Source organism: Engystomops pustulosus, chromosome 9, assembly GCF_040894005.1.
Source record: "Engystomops pustulosus chromosome 9, aEngPut4.maternal, whole genome shotgun sequence".
Taxonomy (NCBI): Eukaryota; Metazoa; Chordata; class Amphibia; order Anura; family Leptodactylidae; genus Engystomops; species Engystomops pustulosus.
In genome coordinates this window covers 85,877,200-85,897,639 of record NC_092419.1, presented here as the reverse complement: position 1 = coordinate 85,897,639, position 20,440 = coordinate 85,877,200, and the positions used below count along the sequence as shown (strand labels likewise).

Genomic DNA, 20,440 nt, shown 5'->3' with positions numbered 1-20,440 from the left:
ACAATGTACCCAACATCTGATGGCTACTTTCAGCAGGATAAAGCGCCATGTCATAAAGCTGGAATCATCTCAGACTGGTTTCTTGAACATGACAATGAGTTCACTGGACTTAAATGGCCTCCACAGTCACCAGATCTCAATCCAATAGAGCATCTTTGGGATGTGGAGGAACGGGAGATTCGCATCATGGATGTGCAGCCGACAAATCTGCGGCAACTGTGTGATGCCATCATGTCAATATGGACCAAAATCTCTGAGGAATGCTTCCAGCACCTTGTTGAATCTATGCCACGAAGAATTGAGGCAGTTCTGAAGGCAAAAGGCGGTCCAACCCGTTACTAGCATGGTGTACCTAATAAAGTGGCCGGTGAGTGTATATATATATATATATATATATATATATATATATATATACCATATTTTTCAAACTATAAGATGCTTCTTACTATAAGACCCCAGATTTAGTCTTCCAAAAAAGGAAAAATATATTTTGTATCAATTAAAATATCCTTGTTGGTCACATAACAGCACAGCAACATCCATACACTTACACTCAGAACTCTTCTACATACATTTATTCACTCATACAGCACTGCAACATCCATACATTTACATACACAACCCTGCTACATCCATTTGTTTATTCACACACAGCACTGCTACATCCATTCATTCACACACACAGCTCTGCTACACACAAACACGGATAGAAATAGCAACACACTCATCAGTGCTATACACACACATAGGAACACACTGTCCACTGCTATACACACTGATCCCTGCTACATGCACTAAGCTCTGCTATGCACACACAAACACACTGGCTGGGTACTGCCATACACAGAAACACACACAGTTATGCTATACACACATAAGGAACACACTGGGCATTGCTGTATACAGAAACACATACACAGCTCTACTACACACACACTGGACACTACTATACACAGACACACACAGTTTTGCTATACACACACAAGAAACACAGTGGGCACTTCTAGTCACAGAACCCCACCACCACACCTCTTCTTCTTTCTTTGTCCCAGTGCTCTCCCCCATCCTAGGCAACATGATGACCTTGAATGATGTAAGAAGCATGTGATCAGTCACATCAGGGATGGCTCCAGGTTTCAGTAGGCCCCTGGGTGACAGAGCCTCAGTAGGCCCCTTTCCACTAAACTCACATGGCATTAAAAATTCCAAAACTATAACAGGATCCTGTTTCCTAAAATATTCCCTAGTTTATCATAGCAAACAGCCCCCTCATGGTAATTCTACATACAGCCCCCTCATGGTTATTTTATATAAAGCCCCCTCACCCCTATGGATTCATTAGATACAGCCCACTTTAACCCCATGTATTCCTTATGTACAGTCTTATGGCAGCCCCTCAGCAGCTCTGGGCCCTGGCACTTACCTGGGTATGCCCAGTGCTGGCGCTGACTCTGTGTCACATCCTTCTGACATAACTCCAGTTCCAGGAGGTGACTCTGTTAGCACATCACCCAATCTCCATAACAGTGGTCAATTATGTATATATGGACCTAAGAGATGTAATGGCAGATTTTTCACTGGATGAAAAATTGCAAGTGAAAGTATGATCAATATGTGCATGGAAATCTATCAGTTCGGATTGGATAACCTCCTGGAACTAAAATAGGTGGCTCGGAATTGACAGGATAAAAGTATGGGTTGGTAATGGCAAAATGTTCAGCATAAGTTACCAAGAGGTTATGTTCTTCCTGACTAGAATTAGATAGTTCAGACAAATGATCAAATACAATAACATCCTGAATGGAAGGAAAGTCAAGATTAGTGGATCTATCATTTACATCAGTATAATCTTTAGGATCGTCCATATTATGGCCTGATTGGTCAATGTTTATGAAATGTTTTTTTTTTTACTGTCAATGTTCTGATGTAACGATTAATGTCCAAAATAGTTTTGTATAGGTCAAAGTGATGGGGAGGTGCAAAGCTTAGACCTTTGCAGAGCAAGGATTACTCTGCATCAAAGACAATATATGAGATAAGTTGAAGACGCGTACTTGTTCTTCTGCGCTTTCTGAGACCTCTTTGGGTACCGCCGTGTTGCGTTTTCTCCTTCCTCTCCTAACACGTTTTTTGGTTTGTTTGGGCGTTTTGTCCAATGGATAGCATGTTCTATCTTTTTGCGAGTGTGCGGCCGCACGCAGCTGTTTTCTATGGAGGGAGGAGGGGTCACTTCCTCCAGCACATGGCGGTATGCCCGCACGGTGTACCCTTATAGAGGAAGATTATACACTTACCAGTAGTTTTCTGGTTTCCTAAAAAACTATTTCAAAAAAACAAAAACAAAACATGTCTATGTTTTTTGAGAGATTAAGCCTACTTCTGTTTGTGAACAGCCTACACTAACAATGAAGTGATCACGCGTGCCGGGCCTGACAGAAACAAGGCTGGGTCTTTGAATATTACATTCACACCCTATCTTTATTAGAGCCACTGAGGCACCTGAAGCACAATTCATTTTCATGTTCCAGATAAAATAAGTTAAGTCAAGCGAGATGCACACACCCACACAAGTAACTGAACTTGTTTGCTCTCCTAATCTGTTAATTGTTTAACGTGTTAATCCGCTTGGCCTCTTCAGTTTCTTTAGATATCACATGGACATCAGAAAAATGATACAACTGTTTGTAAAATGGGGGCATATACTTGTGTCATCCCCATAAGACAAACCAGAATTTATCAAGGCCGTCACTTTTCTATTATAGGCCTAATATATGAAGAGGCGCAGACATTATTATATATTATTTTCTCAGGGTACTTTTCACCAATTTTTACAAAGCTGCCATTGCCATTCTTTAAAGGCGCAAGCGCATAATGTACCTCATTTACTTAGTCCTTTGTACTCGGCGATTTGTGTTTTCATAGAACGCATGCGCATAACACAGTTATTTGAATGGACCATACTATCACCCTACGTACGAGTGCTGTACTCTACTGCGCATGCGCGAGTTTTGATTAGTATCGCAAGAGCTCATGCAGCTACAGACCGACATGCTGGAGCTTCACTCTTACAGGTGACTCTCATCTAGTGGGTGCTACAGATTGGAGGCAGGTGATCACCTAGGGACTTTAAAGGTAGGCTCCACAGGCTAAGAGGTACTGACCCCTGAGGAAGTCACATGGCTGCGACATAACGTGTGGGGTGCCACCAGCCACAAGTCTAAATCCGAACAAGACAGAAAAAGGTTGCTAGTTGGCTAACTCACTTTTCAAGTCAAGAAAAATACATCCTTAAATCGGTAAGAAATCCAGCAGAATGTACCAGTACCATAAGTAAAATGTAAATTTTAATAATTACTGATAAAATAAGTTCACAGTGAAGCACAATAGTATGCACATCAACCATCTAGTCAGCAAAAACACATCAGAAAGGGAGCTTGTTCAGACCTCCAATAAGTCTTGTCTGACACGGTCCCCAGTAATACCTCACCATGCCTTAGTGCTTTCCTGTATAGCATATGACACGGTGCGTCATCTCAAAACCACAGACCAACATTAATCCGGACAGTAAGGAATAATAGGGTGGATCTCACCAGTCTTCGATGCGCCGTCTCCTGGTCGAGTGGTACTGGTCCGGAGGTACAGGACCTATTAAGCCCTACGATCGCTTTGTATCCTGACCCCGCAATATTGCTCCCGCCCTAACAAGGACGGTCCCAGTACTGTCCCTTACAGACCCTGTTAGTCCCTAATATGTAATCCCTACGCGTTTCATACGTCGTGTGACGCACTCATCAAGGGAATGAAGTAATGTAGTGGACAATGCAGCCTTGATACTAAGTATGGCTGCAAAAGCTACACATCAAAGGGTTAAAATGAATCAAAAACGAGCGGTGGCCCGTAGAATACAAGTTATACTAGTATGGTGGCTAGATGTTGTGGCATTGCTAGGATTGGGCTATTCCTCCCACTATGTACCCAAAACTGAGTAGCTCCGATCATATGGATTTGGTCCTGGTTCTAACATAGGGGGACTCCCTTGATTTGTATGTATATTTCATAATTTGTTTACATTGCTGACTGGGAGTTCACTGATTCACAACTTTCTGAGTTCTTTTGTCTGATAGACTATGTATGAGTTTTCCTGGAGTGTATCGTACCACTGTCATAGCTCACTAATGCTTACCTGGTGTGAGGGGATTGTCTTTACCATTTGCCGACTTGTGGTCATTTGGCGATCTTTGTGACTGGCTCCAATCCACATGTTCTTGTTGATGTGTATTTTTACATTTTTTAAATGTTTTGATGCGTGGCATCTTTTTTGTGTCTATTATATGTCTTGAAATAAAATGATCTATTCTTCAGCCTATACACACTGGCTTGCTCTTTGTTATGGTCATATGTTGAATATAGTGGGGGTCATTTACTAAGGGCCCGAATCACGTTTTTACGGCGATTTACCCGAATTTTTCCGTTTTGCGCTGATTTTCCCTGAATTGCACTGGGTTTTTGGCGCATGCAATCAGATTGTGGCGCATTGGCGCCGGCATGCACGCGACGGAAATCGGGGGGCGTGGCCAAACGAAAACCCGTCTGATTCGGAGAAACTGCCGCATTTTTACAAAAAAAAGTGTCGCTGGACACGCGCTTACCTGCACCCGGCCGGGCTTGGTGTACGTCAGTGCATTCCGATGAAGTTCAGCGCAGCAACGACACCTGGTGGATGTCGGAGGAACTGCTTTAGTGAATCGCCGGAAGACCCGAATCCTCCACACAAAACGCGCCGTTGGATCGCAAATGGACCGGGTAAGTAAATCTGCCCCAGTGTGTTGGCCGTTCGATACTGTGCATTCAATATTATACAAATCTCCACTATTATTTTTGTACACCTTTGCTATAGTGAGCGCAATTGGCACAGTGGTTCCAATCTGGGCAGTTGCTATTTCAGCCTGGGTTACAGCCTGGTCATAATTCTATATGATCAACAGGCCATATGAGATGATTCTTGCATCGCCCACAGTCCTATAGTCTAAGGGCGGTGATTTAACCCTATACCTGTTACCTATATACTCTATCCCTTGTCTAATATAGTCGCCCTAAATATTTTCGAACTATATACGCTTCAGGGCACATGATTATTCCTACAATCTTGCGACATATCTGATTCATAGCCCTAGTATCTAAGTGGGGCTACCTAACCTTGACCCTCACTTGTATGTAGATACACTCTGTCTAGTGCCCCTAATCTAGGTACTGTTGCACATCACATATAGTGCAGCAAATATAACTCGAGGCACATGTCACACTGTGCTTTTAATACACATTCCCCTGAGCACTGAGCGCTTATACATTTTATTTGAATTAATAAAAGTGACGTTTTATAATTCTTTTGTTGTCCGGATATGAGCGGTTTAATCCGCCAATGGCAGCTTTGTAAAATGTTATTATATATTAGGCACATAGCTCTCAGCAATTGACTTCAGTAGGGTATGGGAGTCAGTTGTATCGAGCTGGGTAAATCTGGTGGAGTATGTGGCTCTAACTTTTCCTTTTGCACAAAAGGCGGCTAATTCACATAGACTGTTTGTTGTGCACGTTCATGGTGTGGTCCAAAATAATAGAGCAGCTCCTATTCCTGCCCCAAATTTGTGCTGCGGTCGGTCATCTCCTATGGACTCAGGGGTGAGCACCATTGCACATAGTTGTAGGGGGGTGACTGTAAGCTCTCTCAAGTAGTAAATGACAGTAGTGAGAATCTCTGGGGGAAATTTATCAGTAGAGTTAAAACTGTTTTAGTACCCAAAACTATGAGTTGAAAGATTTCACAAGGAAGACACCCTCCTGACAGTAGCGGGTCTAACCACAATTAACAGGGTCGTCTCCCCCCAGGGAATCATCTCTTAAATGTTTGATGTTCATATCTCTGAAAACAATACGGTGTCTTGTAAAAACCGGAGTGATAATGTTTCCTAGAAATGTATGTTCTTTTTCATCTTATTCATGTTACAATGTATTACAGTTATGTAATAAAAAACTAATAAAATGTATTTTAAAAAAATGTTCTACTTACCCAGGGAAACCAATCAGAGCTCAGCTTTAATTTTATAAACCTCGGTGGGAAAAATGAAAAACGAGCTCTGATTGGTTGCCATAGGGCAGTGATGGCGAACCTTTTAGAGACCGAGTGCCCAAACCAGGGCCGCATCTGCCATGAGGCGAGATGAAAATCTCGCCTCAGGCGGCGGATGCCGAGCCCTTAATAAAGGCGGCGAAATTGTGGGCCATATTGTGGGCGATTCGGGTGGCAATTGCCGCCCGAATCGCCCACATGAAAAATCAATCGCGCCTGTCTCTTTAAGAGACAGACGCGAATGATGTACAGAGCGGCGCCGGCACAGATCCTTCTGTCCGTGCCGCTCTGTTGCTCTGGAGGACTCAGGCAGCGTGCGATGATGTCACGCTGCCTGCGTCCCCTCACAGAGCACACGGCAGCCGAAGACCCGGGAAAAGGACGCGAGCGCCGCCGGGATTGTGACAGGAGTCGAGGTGAGTTGATTGCTTTATTATTTTTTATAATGTATATAATAGAAACCGGGGGTCTGTTTATATTAGAAAAGGGGGACTGTATATATGAGAAGAGGGGGATTGTATATATAAGAGGGGGACTGTATATAGAAGAGGGGGACTGTATATATAAAAGGGGGACTGTGTATATAAGAAGAGGGGGACTGTATATATAAGAGGGGGATTGTGTATATAAGAAGAGGGGGACTGTATATATAAGAGGGGGATTGTGTATATATAAGAAGAGGGGGACTGTATATATAAGAGGGGGATTGTGTATATAAGAAGAGGGGGACTGTATATATGAGAAGAGGGGGACTGTATATATGAGAAGAGGGGGATTGTATATAGAAAAGGGGGACTGTGTATATAAGAAGAGGGGGACTGTATATATAAGAAGAGGGGGACTGTATATATAAGAAGAGGGGGACTGTATATATAAGAGGGGGGTTGTGTATATATAAGAGGGGGGTTGTGTATATATAAGAAGAGGGGGACTGTATATATAAAAGGAGGACTGTGTATATAAGAAGAGGGGGATTGTGTATATAAGAAGAGGGGGACTGTATATATAAAAGGGGGATTGTGTATATAAGAAGAGGGGGACTGTATATATGAGAAGAGGGGGACTGTATATATAAGAGGGGGACTGTGTATATAAGAAGAGGGGGACTGTGTATATAAGAAGAGGGGGACTGTGTATATAAGAAGAGGGGGACTGTGTATATAAGAAGAGGGGGACTGTATATATAAGAGGGGGACTGTGTATATAAGAAGAGGGGGACTGTGTATATAAGAAGAGGGGGACTGTGTATATAAGAAGAGGGGGACTGTGTATATAAGAAGAGGGGGACTGTGTATATAAGAAGAGGGGGACTGTGTATATAAGAAGAGGGGGACTGTATATATAAGAGGGGGACTGTGTATATAAGAAGAGGGGGACTGTGTATATAAGAAGAGGGGGACTGTGTATATAAGAAGAGGGGAACTGTGTATATAAGAAGAGGGGGACTGTATATATAAGAGGGGGATTGTGTATATAAGAAGAGGGGGACCGTGTATATAAGAAGAGGGGGACTGTATATATAAGAAGAGGGGGACTGTGTATATAAGAAGAGGGGGACTGTGTATATAAGAAGAGGGGGACTGTGTATATAAGAAGAGGGGGACCGTGTATATAAGAAGAGGGGGACTGTATATATAAGGTGCTACATATTATTCAAGGCGATTGTATATAATAGAATAGAGGAGCTGCTTATTTTATAATAAGGGGGCTGTATATTATATAACCTGGGGGTGGCTTTTAACCATATTTTAACTACATATTATATAATCAAGGTGGGCTGTATATAATATAACTTGTGGGTGAATCATTATATGGTAGGGGGCTGTATCTTATATAAATATAGGAGGGGGCTGTATTTAAAAGGGAGGGTGGTTTATATGGGGTACTGTATGTAATTTAAGTGAGTGGGGGCATGATTTAAATAAAAATTTGGGGCGGTAAATCTGTATATAGTTAAATGTGGGAGAATCTGGATATAGATGTCAGATTTTAATTAAACCATAGGAGCTGTATTTAATTTAATTGGGGGAGAGGAGCTTTTATTATACATTTTTAAATAAATGAAGAAGGAATTCTATATCCACTCTGTGTGTGGTGTTGGGGGGGTACAGTGGTTCATTGTGTCATGAGAGGTGTACAGTATATGATTTAGGAACAATATTATTTCGATGAATATATACTGTAAGTGACTGGTATATTATTGGTGCAGTGCAGAGATGTGGTGCCAGGAGCTGAAGACATCTGCCAGCAAATTCAACAGTCCTGGGTGGGAGAAGATGTAATGATGTCGTCTTACTGATGGAGCAGATCGTCACCTGTGAGGTACTAGATGCCACTATTGTCTGTGTCACTGACCGGCTAGTGGTACCACGTGTGATGTCACAGAGGGCCAATTACTAATTTTAAGTAATGTTGTCAGCATTACGGTGTTGGGGCAGCCGGGGGGGGGGGGGGGCAGCATTTTAATTTTCGCCTCAGGCAGCAAAAACCCTAGAATCGGCCCTGGCCCAAACTATAACCAAAATCCACGTATTTACCGCAAAGTGCCAACATTGCATTTTTAACAGTAACTTCTTCACCATCTATCAATCAAGTCGGCCCCTTGAGGACACTAATACAGTTGGAAGAAGAAGGGCACATTCAGACTATCAATGTAGCTTCTCACCAGGGTCTCTGTACAGTAAGAATGTAGGATCCAGTAGGATGACCTCCAAAAACACAGCAGTTCTATCAACACATTCTCACTTTTACCGTAGTTCCAAACAGCCAATGAAGTGTTGTTTTAAAATAGCGCTGATTGCAGAATCTCTTAAATTGCCTGGGTCTGCAGGAAGATTTGGTGACTTTGGTCCTGTTTGGTGAGCCCTGTATTGGGGTCAATGGCCTGAGTGCCCACAGAAAGGGCTCTGAGTGCCACCTCTGGCACCCGTGTCATAGGTTCGCCACCGAACCTGAGAGGCCCCATTTTATATTCCATTCAATGTATTGGGAAGCTGGAATAAAAATTACAAATGAAGTACAATGGATAGAAAAAATAAATATAAAATTTCCCCATTTTGCTTTGCTTTTACGGCTTTTCATTTGTGGTACAAATGACACATCCCCTCTGTTCTTTACAACAGTAAGAGCACAGAGATATTACATTTTTACAGCTTTTGTTATATTGGATTACATTTTCAAAAAATGTAAATCTTTTGGAAATATATTTTTTATACTATAACTAGAGATGAGCGAACATGCTCGTCCGAGCTTGATGCTCGGTCGAGCATTAGGGTACTCGAAACTGCTCGTTACTCGGATGAATACTTCGCCCGCTCGAGAAAATGGCAGCTCCCGCCGTTTTGCTTTTTGGCGGCCAGAAACAGAGCCAATCACAAGCCAGGAGACTCTGCACTCCACCCAGCATGACGTGGTACCCTTACACGTCGATAGCAGTGGTTGGCTGGCCAGATCAGGTGACCCTGGGATAGACTAGCCGCTGGCCGCGCTGCTCGGATCATTCTGTCTCTGGATGCCGCTAGGGAGAGAGCTGCTGCTGGTCAGGGAAAGCGTTAGGGTGTTCTATTAGCTTACTGTTAGGCAGGAGTGATTCTCAAAGAACCCAACAGCCCTTCTTAGGGCTACAATAACGTTCTACTTTTTTTATTTTAATTTGCATCTTTTACCATTTTGTGAGGAATTAGCAGGGGGACTTGCTACCGTTGTGTTTAGCTCTTAGTGGCACACATATCCATAGCAAAGACCGAAGTGGGAAAATTCAGTAGGGGTTGGATTTCTATTAGGCAATAACTCAGTGTCATCTCATCTGGCATAGTAGTGTGCTTCCTTTGATACTTGGCTAGAAAATAGCCATAGGAGAATACAAACAGCTTCTTGAAGCCTACAGTAGCGTTCTATATATTTGATTTCTGGTTGATCTGCTGGTGGCTTTAGTTTCTGCAGTGCATGTACTTGCCAATTCTGAGCAATTTGTAGTGAGACTTGCGACCGCTGTGTTCTGCGCTTAGTGGCGCACATATCCATAGCAAAGGCTGAAGTGGGAAAATTCAGTAGGGGTTGGATTTCTATTAGGCACTAACTCAGTGTCATCTCATCTGGCATAGTAGTGTGCTTCCTTTGATACTTGGCTAGAAAATAGCCATAGGAGAATACAAACAGCTTCTTGAAGCCTACAGTAGCGTTCTATATATTTGATTTCTGGTTGATCTGCTGGTGGCTTTAGTTTCTGCAGTGCATGTACTTGCCAATTCTGAGCAATTTGTAGTGAGACTTGCGACCGCTGTGTTCTGCGCTTAGTGGCGCACATATCCATAGCAAAGGCTGAAGTGGCAAAATTCAGTAGGGGTTGGATTTCTATTAGGCAATAACTCAGTGTCATCTCATCTGGCATAGTAGTGTGCTTCCTTTGATACTTGGCTAGAAAATAGCCATAGGAGAATACAAACAGCTTCTTGAAGCCTACAGTAGCGTTCTATATATTTGATTTCTGGTTGATCTGCTGGTGGCTTTAGTTTCTGCAGTGCATGTACTTGCCAATTCTGAGCAATTTGTAGTGAGACTTGCGACCGCTGTGTTCTGCGCTTAGTGGCGCACATATCCATAGCAAAGGCTGAAGTGGGAAAATTCAGTAGGGGTTGGATTTCTATTAGGCACTAACTCAGTGTCATCTCATCTGGCATAGTAGTGTGCTTCCTTTGATACTTGGCTAGAAAATAGCCATAGGAGAATACAAACAGCTTCTTGAAGCCTACAGTAGCGTTCTATATATTTGATTTCTGGTTGATCTGCTGGTGGCTTTAGTTTCTGCAGTGCATGTACTTGCCAATTCTGAGCAATTTGTAGTGAGACTTGCGACCGCTGTGTTCTGCGCTTAGTGGCGCACATATCCATAGCAAAGGCTGAAGTGGGAAAATTCAGTGGCACTAACTCAGTGTCATCTCATCTGGCATAGTAGTGTGCTTCCTTTGATACTTGGCTAGAAAATAGCCATAGCAATAGGATAGGATTGTTTGGTTCTAAAAACTCAAAAAAAAACAAAAAACACAAAAAAAAACAAAAAACACAAAAAAACACAAAAAAAAACAAAAAAAAGTAAAAAAAAAAAAAAAGTTATAACTCTCATTTTAAAAATGTTTAACCCCAGGGCTAGGGGTAGAGGACGAGGGCGGGGACGTGGGCGTCCAACTACTGCAGGGGTCAGAGGCCGTGGTCCTGGGCGGGGTGAGACACCACCTGCTGATGAGGGAGCAGGGGAACGCCGCAGAGCTACACTCCCTAGGTTCATGTCTGAAGTTACTGGGACTCGTGGTAGAGCACTGTTGAGGCCAGAACAGTGCGAACAGGTGATGTCGTGGATTGCTGACAATGCTTCGAGCAATTTGTCCACCACCAGTCAGTCTTCCACGCAGTCCACCCATGTCACCGAAATCCCCACTCCTCCAGCTCCTGCACCTCAGCCTCCTCCCCCCCAGTCTGCCCCCTCCCAGGAAAATTTGCCATTTGAACCGGCATACTCTGAGGAACTGTTTTCTGGACCCTTCCCACAGTCACAAACCACTTGTCCGGTTGCTGCTGAGCAATTTTCCGATGCCCAGGTTTTCCACCAGTCACAGTCTGTGGGTGATGATGACCTTCTTGACGTAGTGGAAGTGTGTAAAGAGGTGTCCGACGATGAGGAGACACGGTTGTCAGACAGTGGGGAAGTTGTTGTCAGGGCAGGAAGTCCGAGGGGGGAGCAGACTGAGGGATCGGAGGATGATGAGGTGACAGACCCAAGCTGGGTTGAGAGGCCGGGTGAACACAGTGCTTCTGAGACGGAGGAGAGTCCTCGACCTGAACAGGTTGGAAGAGGCAGTGGTGGGGCCAGACGGAGAGGCAGGGCCAGAGCTGGTGCATCAGCGCCACTGTCAACTAGTGAAGCTCCCGTGGTGAGGGCTCTTGCGGCGAGGGCTAGATCTTCAGAAGTGTGGAGGTTCTTTAAGGAAACACCGGATGACCGACGGACTGTGGTGTGCAACATTTGCCAAACCAGGCTCAGCAGGGGTTCCACCACTACTAGCTTAACTACCACCAGTATGCGCAGGCATATGAATGCTAAGCACCCCACTCAGTGGCAACAAGCCCGTTCACCTCCGGCCGTGCACACCACTGCTCCTTCCCCTGTGTCAGCTGCTAGTCAGCCCCCTGCCCAGGACCCTGGCCCAAAAACCCCATCGTCGCCTCCACGATCCTCCACAGCATCCACCAGCGTTCAGCTCTCCATACCCCAGACGCTGGAGCGGAAACGCAAATATAGTGCAACCCACCCGCACGCCCAAGCCCTTAATGTGCACATCTCCAGATTGCTTAGCCTGGAGATGCTGCCCTATAGGCTAGTAGAGACCGAGGCCTTTCGCAACCTCATGGCGGCGGCCGCCCCTCGGTATTCGGTCCCCAGCCGCCACTACTTTTCCCGATGTGCCGTCCCAGCCCTGCACCAGCACGTGTCAGACAACATCATCCGTGCCCTGACCAACGCCGTTTCTGACAAGGTCCACCTGACCACGGACACGTGGACGAGTGCTGCCGGGCAGGGCCACTATATATCGCTGACGGCACATTGGGTTAACTTGGTGGAGGCTGGGACCGAGACTGACCCTGGGGCTGCTCATATACTGCCGACGCCGAGGATTGCGGGGCCTACCTCGGTCCAGGTGTTTCAGGCCTACTATGCCTCCTCCTCCTCCCACCCCTCCTCCACCTCCTCCTCCGAACTACCATCCGTGGGCACGGCGCCATCAGTCGGTAGCTCTAGGCACAGCAGCAGTGCCGTCGCTAAGCGACAGCAGGCGGTGCTCAAACTGCTGAGCCTAGGCGACAAAAGGCACACCGCCCAAGAGCTATTACAGGGCATCACGGCGCAGACTGATCTGTGGCTGGCACCGCTGAACCTCAAGCCGGGAATGGTTGTGTGTGACAACGGCCGTAACCTGGTGGCGGCTCTGCAACTCGGCAGACTGACACATGTGCCATGCCTGGCCCATGTGTTAAATCTGATAGTGCAGCGTTTCCTCAAGACATACCCCAATCTGTCTGATTTGCTCACGAAGGTGCGCCGCATCTGTGCGCATTTCAGGAAGTCCAGCCCAGATGCTGCCACTCTCAGGGCAGCGCAGCGCCGCCTCCAACTGCCCGCTCACCGACTGTTGTGCGACGTGCCCACGAGGTGGAATTCAACACTGACCATGTTATCCAGAGTTTACCAGCAGCGCAGAGCGATTGTAGACTGCCAGATGTCAACTTCCACCAGAACTGGTAGTCAGGCCAGTCAGCTTCCTCAAGTCTACAATGAGGAGTGGACGTGGATGTCTGATATCTGTCAGGTGCTGAGTAACTTTGAGGAGTCAACACAGATGGTCAGTGGCGATGCCGCCATCATCAGCCTCACCATCCCGCTGCTTGGCCTGTTGAAAAACTCTCTGGTCAGCATGAAGTCGGAAGCTTTGCGCTCGTCACAAGAGACGGGGGAAGAATATTCCCTTGTTGATAGCCAAAGCACCCTGAGGTCTGTTTCTCAGCGCATATCGGAGGAGGTGGAGGTGGAGGAGGATGAGGAGGAAGAGGAGGAGAATGTTGGCGAGACACAAGAGGGGACCATTGTTGAGTCCTTCACTGTTCAGCGTGTATGGGCAGAAGAAGAGGAGTTGGAGGAGTTGGAGGAGGAGGAAATGGACAGTCAGGCCAGTGAGGGGAGTGAATTCGTACGCGTTGGTACTCTGGCGCATATGGCAGATTTCATGCTAGGCTGCCTATCCCGTGACCCTCGCGTTCAAAGAATTTATTCCAGCACCGATTACTGGGTGTTCACTCTCCTGGACCCACGGTACAAGCAAAATCTTGCCACTCTCATCCCTGCAGAGGAAAGGAGTGTGAGAATGCATGAATACCAGCAGGCCCTGGTGCACAAGCTGAAACAGTATTTCCCTTCTGACAGCGCTAGCGGCAGAGTGCGTAGTTCTGCGGGACAAGTAGCGAGGGAGAGTAGGCGAGCAGGCAGCTTGTCCAGCACTGGCAAGGGTACGCTTTACAAGGCTTTTGCCAGCTTTATGTCACCCCAGCAAGACACTGTCACCTGTCCCCAGTCTCGGCAGAGTAGGGCTGATCTTTACAGAAAGATGGTGAGGGAGTACGTAGCTGACCATACCATCGTCCTAAATGATCACACAGCTCCCTACAACTACTGGGTTTCAAAGCTGGACATGTGGCACGAACTGGCGCTGTACGCCTTGGAGGTTCTTGCCTGCCCTGCCGCTAGCGTCTTGTCCGAGCGGGTTTTCAGTGCAGCTGGTGGCATCATCACCGATAAGCGTACACGCCTGTCGACTGACAGCGCTGACAGGCTGACGCTTATTAAAATGAATAAAGGCTGGATTTCTCAGAATTTCCAATCTCCACCAGGTGAAGGAAGCTCAACCTGAATAATTGATCCACTCCTCCTCCTCCTCCTCCTCATTTTCCTCCTTCTCCTCCTCTTTGTACAGTAAAGCAGAGGAAAATGGCTATTTTTTGACAGGGCCCACTGGCTCTTGCTATACTTCATGCATTTAATTTTTCTGGAGGGCCACCTACCCGGTCCTCTGTTTGAAACAATTTTTGTGAGTGCCACATACAGGCACTCAATCTATTCCATTTTTCTGGAGGGCCACCTACCCGGTCCTCTGGTTTGAACAATTTTTGGGACTGCCACATACAGGCACTCAATCTATTCCATTTTACTGGAGGGCCACCTACCTGCTCCTCTGGTTTGAAGAATTTTTGGGACTGCCACATACAGGCACTCAATCTATTCCATTTTACTGGAGGGCCACCTACCTGCTCCTCTCGTTTGAAGAATTTTTGGGACTGCCACATACAGGCACTCAATCTATTCCATTTTACTGGAGGGCCACCTACCTGCTCCTCTGGTTTGAACAATTTTTGGGACTGCCACATACAGGCACTCAATCTATTCCATTTTACTGGAGGGCCACCTACCTGCTCCTCTGGTTTGAAGAATTTTTGGGACTGCCACATACAGGCACTCAATCTATTCCATTTTACTGGAGGGCCACCTACCTGCTCCTCTGGTTTGAAAAATGTTTGGGACTGCCACATACAGGCACTATCCAAATTAAATTGTCTCCATAGCAGCCTCCACACGTTGTCTCCATTGCTACCTCCAAAAGTCGTCCATATAGCTGCCTCCATACATCGTCCCTTTATCAAACGAGGTGTGTCAGGCAGAAATTTGGGTTGTTTTCATGGATTCCACATCAAAGTTGTTAACTTTGTCGCCACCCTGCTGTGTTATCCACAAAATATACTGGCAAACTTTTACCATTTAGGGATATTATTTCAGCGCTTCTTGCGCATCTGTTTACATTCCCCTCACCCGGCATATCCTAAACTTATAAGAACGCTACTACACTTGATCTTATACAAAAGGTTCTTAGAAGTGCTGTTTGGGGAGTAGCCTAGAGACAGGGGCTTGGATTGGCGAAAGCTCGCCTGGCAGCGGAACGCCAGCTCCATGCGCATCATGCGCTTCTTGCGCATCTGTTTACATTCCCCTAACCCGCCATATCCCAAACTTATAAGAACGCTACTACACTTAAATTGGTGCAGGCTGGGACCGAGTCTGACCCTGGGGCTGGTCATATACTGCCGACGCAGAGAATTGCGGGGCCTACCTCGGTCCAGGTCTCAAAGGCCTACTATACCTCCTCCCACCCCTCCTCCACCTCCTCCTCCTCCGAATTACCATCCGTGGGCATGGCGCCATCAGTCGGTAGCTCTAGGCACAGCAGCAGTGCCGTCGCTAAGCGACAGCAGGCGGTGCTGAAACTGCTGAGCCTAGGCGATAAAAGGCACACCGCCCAAGAGCTATTACAGGGCATTCCACATCAAAGTTGTTAACTTTGTCGCCACCCTGCTGTGTAATCCACAAAATATACTTGCAAACTTTTACCATTTAGGGATATTATTTCAGCGCTTCTTGCGCATCTGTTTACATTCCCCTCACCCGCCATATCCTAAACTTATAAGAACGCTACTACACTTGATCTTATACAAAAGTGCTGTTTGGGGAGTAGCCTAGAGACAGGGGCTTGGATTTGCGAAAGCTCGCCTGGCAGCGGAGCGCCAGCTCCATGCGCATCATGCGCTTCTTGCGCATCTGTTTACATTCCCCTCACCCGGCATATCCTAAACTTATAAGAACGCTACTACACTTGATCTTATACAAAAGGTTCTTAGAAGTGCTGTTTGGGGAGTAGCCTAGAGACAGGGGCTTGGATTGGCGAAAGCTCGTCTGGCAGCGGAGCGCCAGCTCCATGCCAAGATCCAACTAACATAGTTTTAACTGCAGCACCTTTAATCTACTACTAGTTCACTGCCTCCATACATGGTCCCCTTATCAAACGAGCTGTGTCAGGCAGAATTTTGGGTTGTTTTCATGGCTTCCATGTTAACTTTGTCGCCACCCTGCTGTGTAATCCACAAAATATACTGGCAAACTTTTATCATGTACCGATATTATTTGAGCACTTCTTGCTCACCTCCTTTGGTTCCTCTCTGCCACCCATTGGTTTGAAGCCTGAGTCCATTTAGGGTATGTCGCCATGCCACTCTCTAGCCTGCTGCCGCTGCCTCTGCATGCCGTCCCCTATAGTGTCAGGGTCAATTATTGCATGTTTTAGATACTATCTAGCTTCATTCTGTCACTCTGTCATGGCCATGCTGTTGCCCATAATTTTGGCATAATGGTGCGTTTAAGCAGCCTCAGAGGCATCCATGCATGCTGCCCCTGCTGTTTCCTGTCCATTTCCGTGGTGTTTCCATCCTTTTCTGAGGTTCCCAGGTGTTTGGCCAAGCTTCCCTGTGCAGAGCCTTGGTCCCCTTGAAAAATGCTCGAGTCTCCCATTGACTTCAATGGGGTTCGTTATTCGAGACGAGCACTCGAGCATCGGGAAAAGTTCGTCTCGAATAACGAGTACCCGAGCATTTTAGTGTTCGCTCATCTCTAACTATAACATATGGAGCAATGTAAGTTGCAATTTTATGTTGGACCAGCTGATGTTTTTATTTATACCATGTAAGAATCTTTCTTTAATAAAGTTTTATAGAAATCTTAATGGGGAGTGAAATGTCAAAAAAGTGTCCATAGTATTTGATACTTTTATATGTTAATAGATTGGGCATTTTGGAACATTAGGATATTTATGTTATTTATTTATGTTTGTATTAAAGGGCAAGGGTGTGTGTGTGTCATTTGAATTTTTTTAAATGTAAAAAAATTATGTTTTTTCATGGGCTCTAATCACACACTGGGGTTCATTTACTAAGGCTACATTCACACTGCCGTTGCCCGCTGTACCGTAGCACGGTGGGTACTCGGCAGTGGCGGGGGAGTGGAGTAGGGGGAGAGCACCGCTCACCCTGCCCCTCTCCATAGGAATATATGGCACAAGGACATGTCCTATCTTTCTACAGGGGGAACCGCTCCCGTTGGGTGCCGTGAGTCCATTGCGGTGTGTGGGGGACATATATATCGGCCGCTTATACTTGGCCCGTATATACGTCCCCCATATGTTCGTGTGAATAACGGCCACACTCTGCACTTTCGTCGGACTTTGCACATTGTTCGGGGATTGCATGGCTTGGACAGGTATTTAACAGGTGTGTGCGGTGGGATTTTGGCGCACGTGAACCATTTTTTGGTGTAGCTGCGCTGGCTTCCATGCGACACAAATTGGGGGGCGAGCCGCCGGACAATCCGACTGATTTGGACTGTGCGCAGGATTGAACTTTAAAAAATGTGGGGATCATAAAATGAGCAAAAGGACATCAGTTAAAAGTCAATGGGGCTTACTTACTAAGGGTTGTGGATCACACTTTCGTCTGACTTTCCGTCATTTTCGAGGTTTGCACGGCTTGGACAGGTATTTAACAGGTGTCTGCGCTGGGATTATGTCACACACGATCGTTTTTTGGCGCAGCTGTGCTGGCTTTCATGCAACAGAAATCGGGGGCGAGATTTAACTTTCAAATTGTGTTGCAATGCACTTACATGCACCAGGAAGAAGGCGAATTACGTCGGACCTGAGCTGGGAAAGCGACACATGCAGAATATCGGGCGCATGATCTTAGTGAATCGTGGCACAGTTTATTATCGTTGGACAATGCACTTTCGGTGAACTTCTCAGACCGGTTAAGTAAATGTGCCCCAATGAAGGCCACACTGTGAAATGACTGCCTTAGGCACACATAGTGCTTATGGCACCCCTGCTTGCCACTACAGTATTTTAATGCCATACAGATTTGTTTTTAAATGCCCAGAGTTTGTCAATTTTGGGTTATGTTGTAAAAATTTGTAAAATTATGATTACGATTATGATGTTATTCTTGAATCATTAAATTGTATAGGATACTGTAAAACCGAAAGCTGCTGCTGCTTTTATTTCAAGATTTCATGTAATAAATGGAGCGTGAAGTAACAGCTGTAGCTTTATTTTCTGCAACAAATATATTGCAGGTATGTTGAATATGTTGTGAACATTTACATTCACTTGTGAACAAATATATATTTTCTTTGTAACGGGGCAGGCTCGGAATGGAGAGACGGACACAGACTGCGCTCTAAAGATGAAGCCACCAAACCTTCACTACCTACTTAGAGGAAACCACCAAACCACCAACAGCTTCTTCCTATATTGGAAAGATGTATAACTTTTCATTTCACAAAGAATATCAATTATTTGCTGAAAGTGGACAATTCCTTTAACTCTAAGGCCGCATTAACATGACCATATGGGGGCAGTGATCAGGCCCCAAAATTTGCAGCCAGATCACGGCCACCATAGACGTTTATGGCACTCAGTCACGGTCAGGTGAGCACACAGTGTCTACCCGCTTGGTGACAGAGTCAGCCAGGCCACTTGGCTTTAATGGAGAGAGGTGAGTAGCGTTCATTTCCCTTTCATAGTTGTGTGCTACACCTGGGGTTATGGTCCAGGTGAACACACAGCCATTTGCATGAAGCCATGGGGATAACAACAGACAAAGTGTCAGAAACCTAGAGGACAACAAAGTACCAAATCTATAGACAATAGGGATAGCCAGAAAGACAAGACAAGGGACCAGAAGATACTAGATATAAGCAGACAAAATACACACAAGCTTGGTCAAGTGTGAACTATAACAAGACCTTTTATGTGATCTCAGAATGATTCCAACACTGATAGAATAAGGACCGTCCATCTTAGAAGGTTAACTGTTTGTGAGCCAGAAAGGAGACTACTCTGTGTTGGACATAATTAATCAAAACTGCTTGAAAGAAACAGACCTGTGTTCATACTAGTAAAGAGTGAGAAATGTTTATCAGCGCATCCTCAGTTGCATCTTGTTGATTGAGGATGATGACAGCACAGATAACACACACTTACTGTCACAATCCTCTGTTTGCATTCTGATAGCTCAATGCTGAGGTGACTGATCTCACCCAGGGCTAGACTGCTGTGCATCATTCTTAGCTGCCCTGCAGGGTTTATTGCCTGAAATCAGCTTGGTGTCTGTTCTCAGGAAAGCTGAGTGGTGTCATTGTCTAGGATCTTTGTGTTTCTCAGTTGTAGGTTGAGAAAAACTGGTTAAATTGCTAATGCTCAGTTCACTTGTTGTTATTTTGTTTCTTCTGTGACCTGTGGTACTCCTGTCTGTTTTCTGGATTCCTGTGCACTACTTATAGCTTGAGCCGGTACCCCATGTATCCACAGCCTGAGACAGAACCCTGAGTACCCGCAGCCTGAGACCGGTACACTGTGTATCCACATCCTGAGCTGGAACACTGTGTATGCCCTGCCTGGGCCAGAACCCTGTGTACCCATGTGCCTGAGCCAGGACTATACCTGTGTACCCACTGTCTATGTCAGCTTTATCTTGTACTCCAAACCAGCAACTGACCCTGTATCCTGCCTGTGCTCCTGCTTGCTTGTCGTACACCATACCTGCCCTGAACCCAATTCACCTTGACCTGTGCCTAGTCAGAGAAGGGATTGTCAACCAGAGGTCCCTAACCATTAAGGTTTGCAAGATTTTTTTTTACGTTAGTGACAGCGTTTGTGGGTGAGTTTAGGGCCTGCGCCCTTTGCTGTACTATGACGTTGAAAATAGACCCTGTATGGTATAATGGACTTGTGAGAACAAAGCCAGGACTCCAGCTCTGTTCTCTTTTCATTTCGGCAGAAGGAAGATGATACAATCAGATGATCACTAAGGTCCCGCATGCACTTATATTGATAA

General features: G+C 45.7%; 1 protein-coding gene across 3 annotated transcripts in view; it reads right to left on the bottom strand.

The window, feature by feature from the left end:
• RPS4X (ribosomal protein S4 X-linked) overlaps positions 1-20,440 on the bottom strand; it is a 501,937-nt gene that overhangs the window by 72,404 nt on the left and 409,093 nt on the right. The window contains exon 1 of one of the 3 annotated variants that reach the window (XM_072124253.1): positions 3,177-3,182. The exons of the other annotated variants lie outside the window; for them this stretch is intronic. Coding sequence (XP_071980354.1) covers positions 3,177-3,178 — 2 coding nt within the window. The 5' untranslated portion in view covers positions 3,179-3,182. Of the gene's footprint in view, positions 1-3,176; positions 3,183-20,440 lie in introns of those variants that run through there. 3 annotated transcript variants of the gene reach the window in all.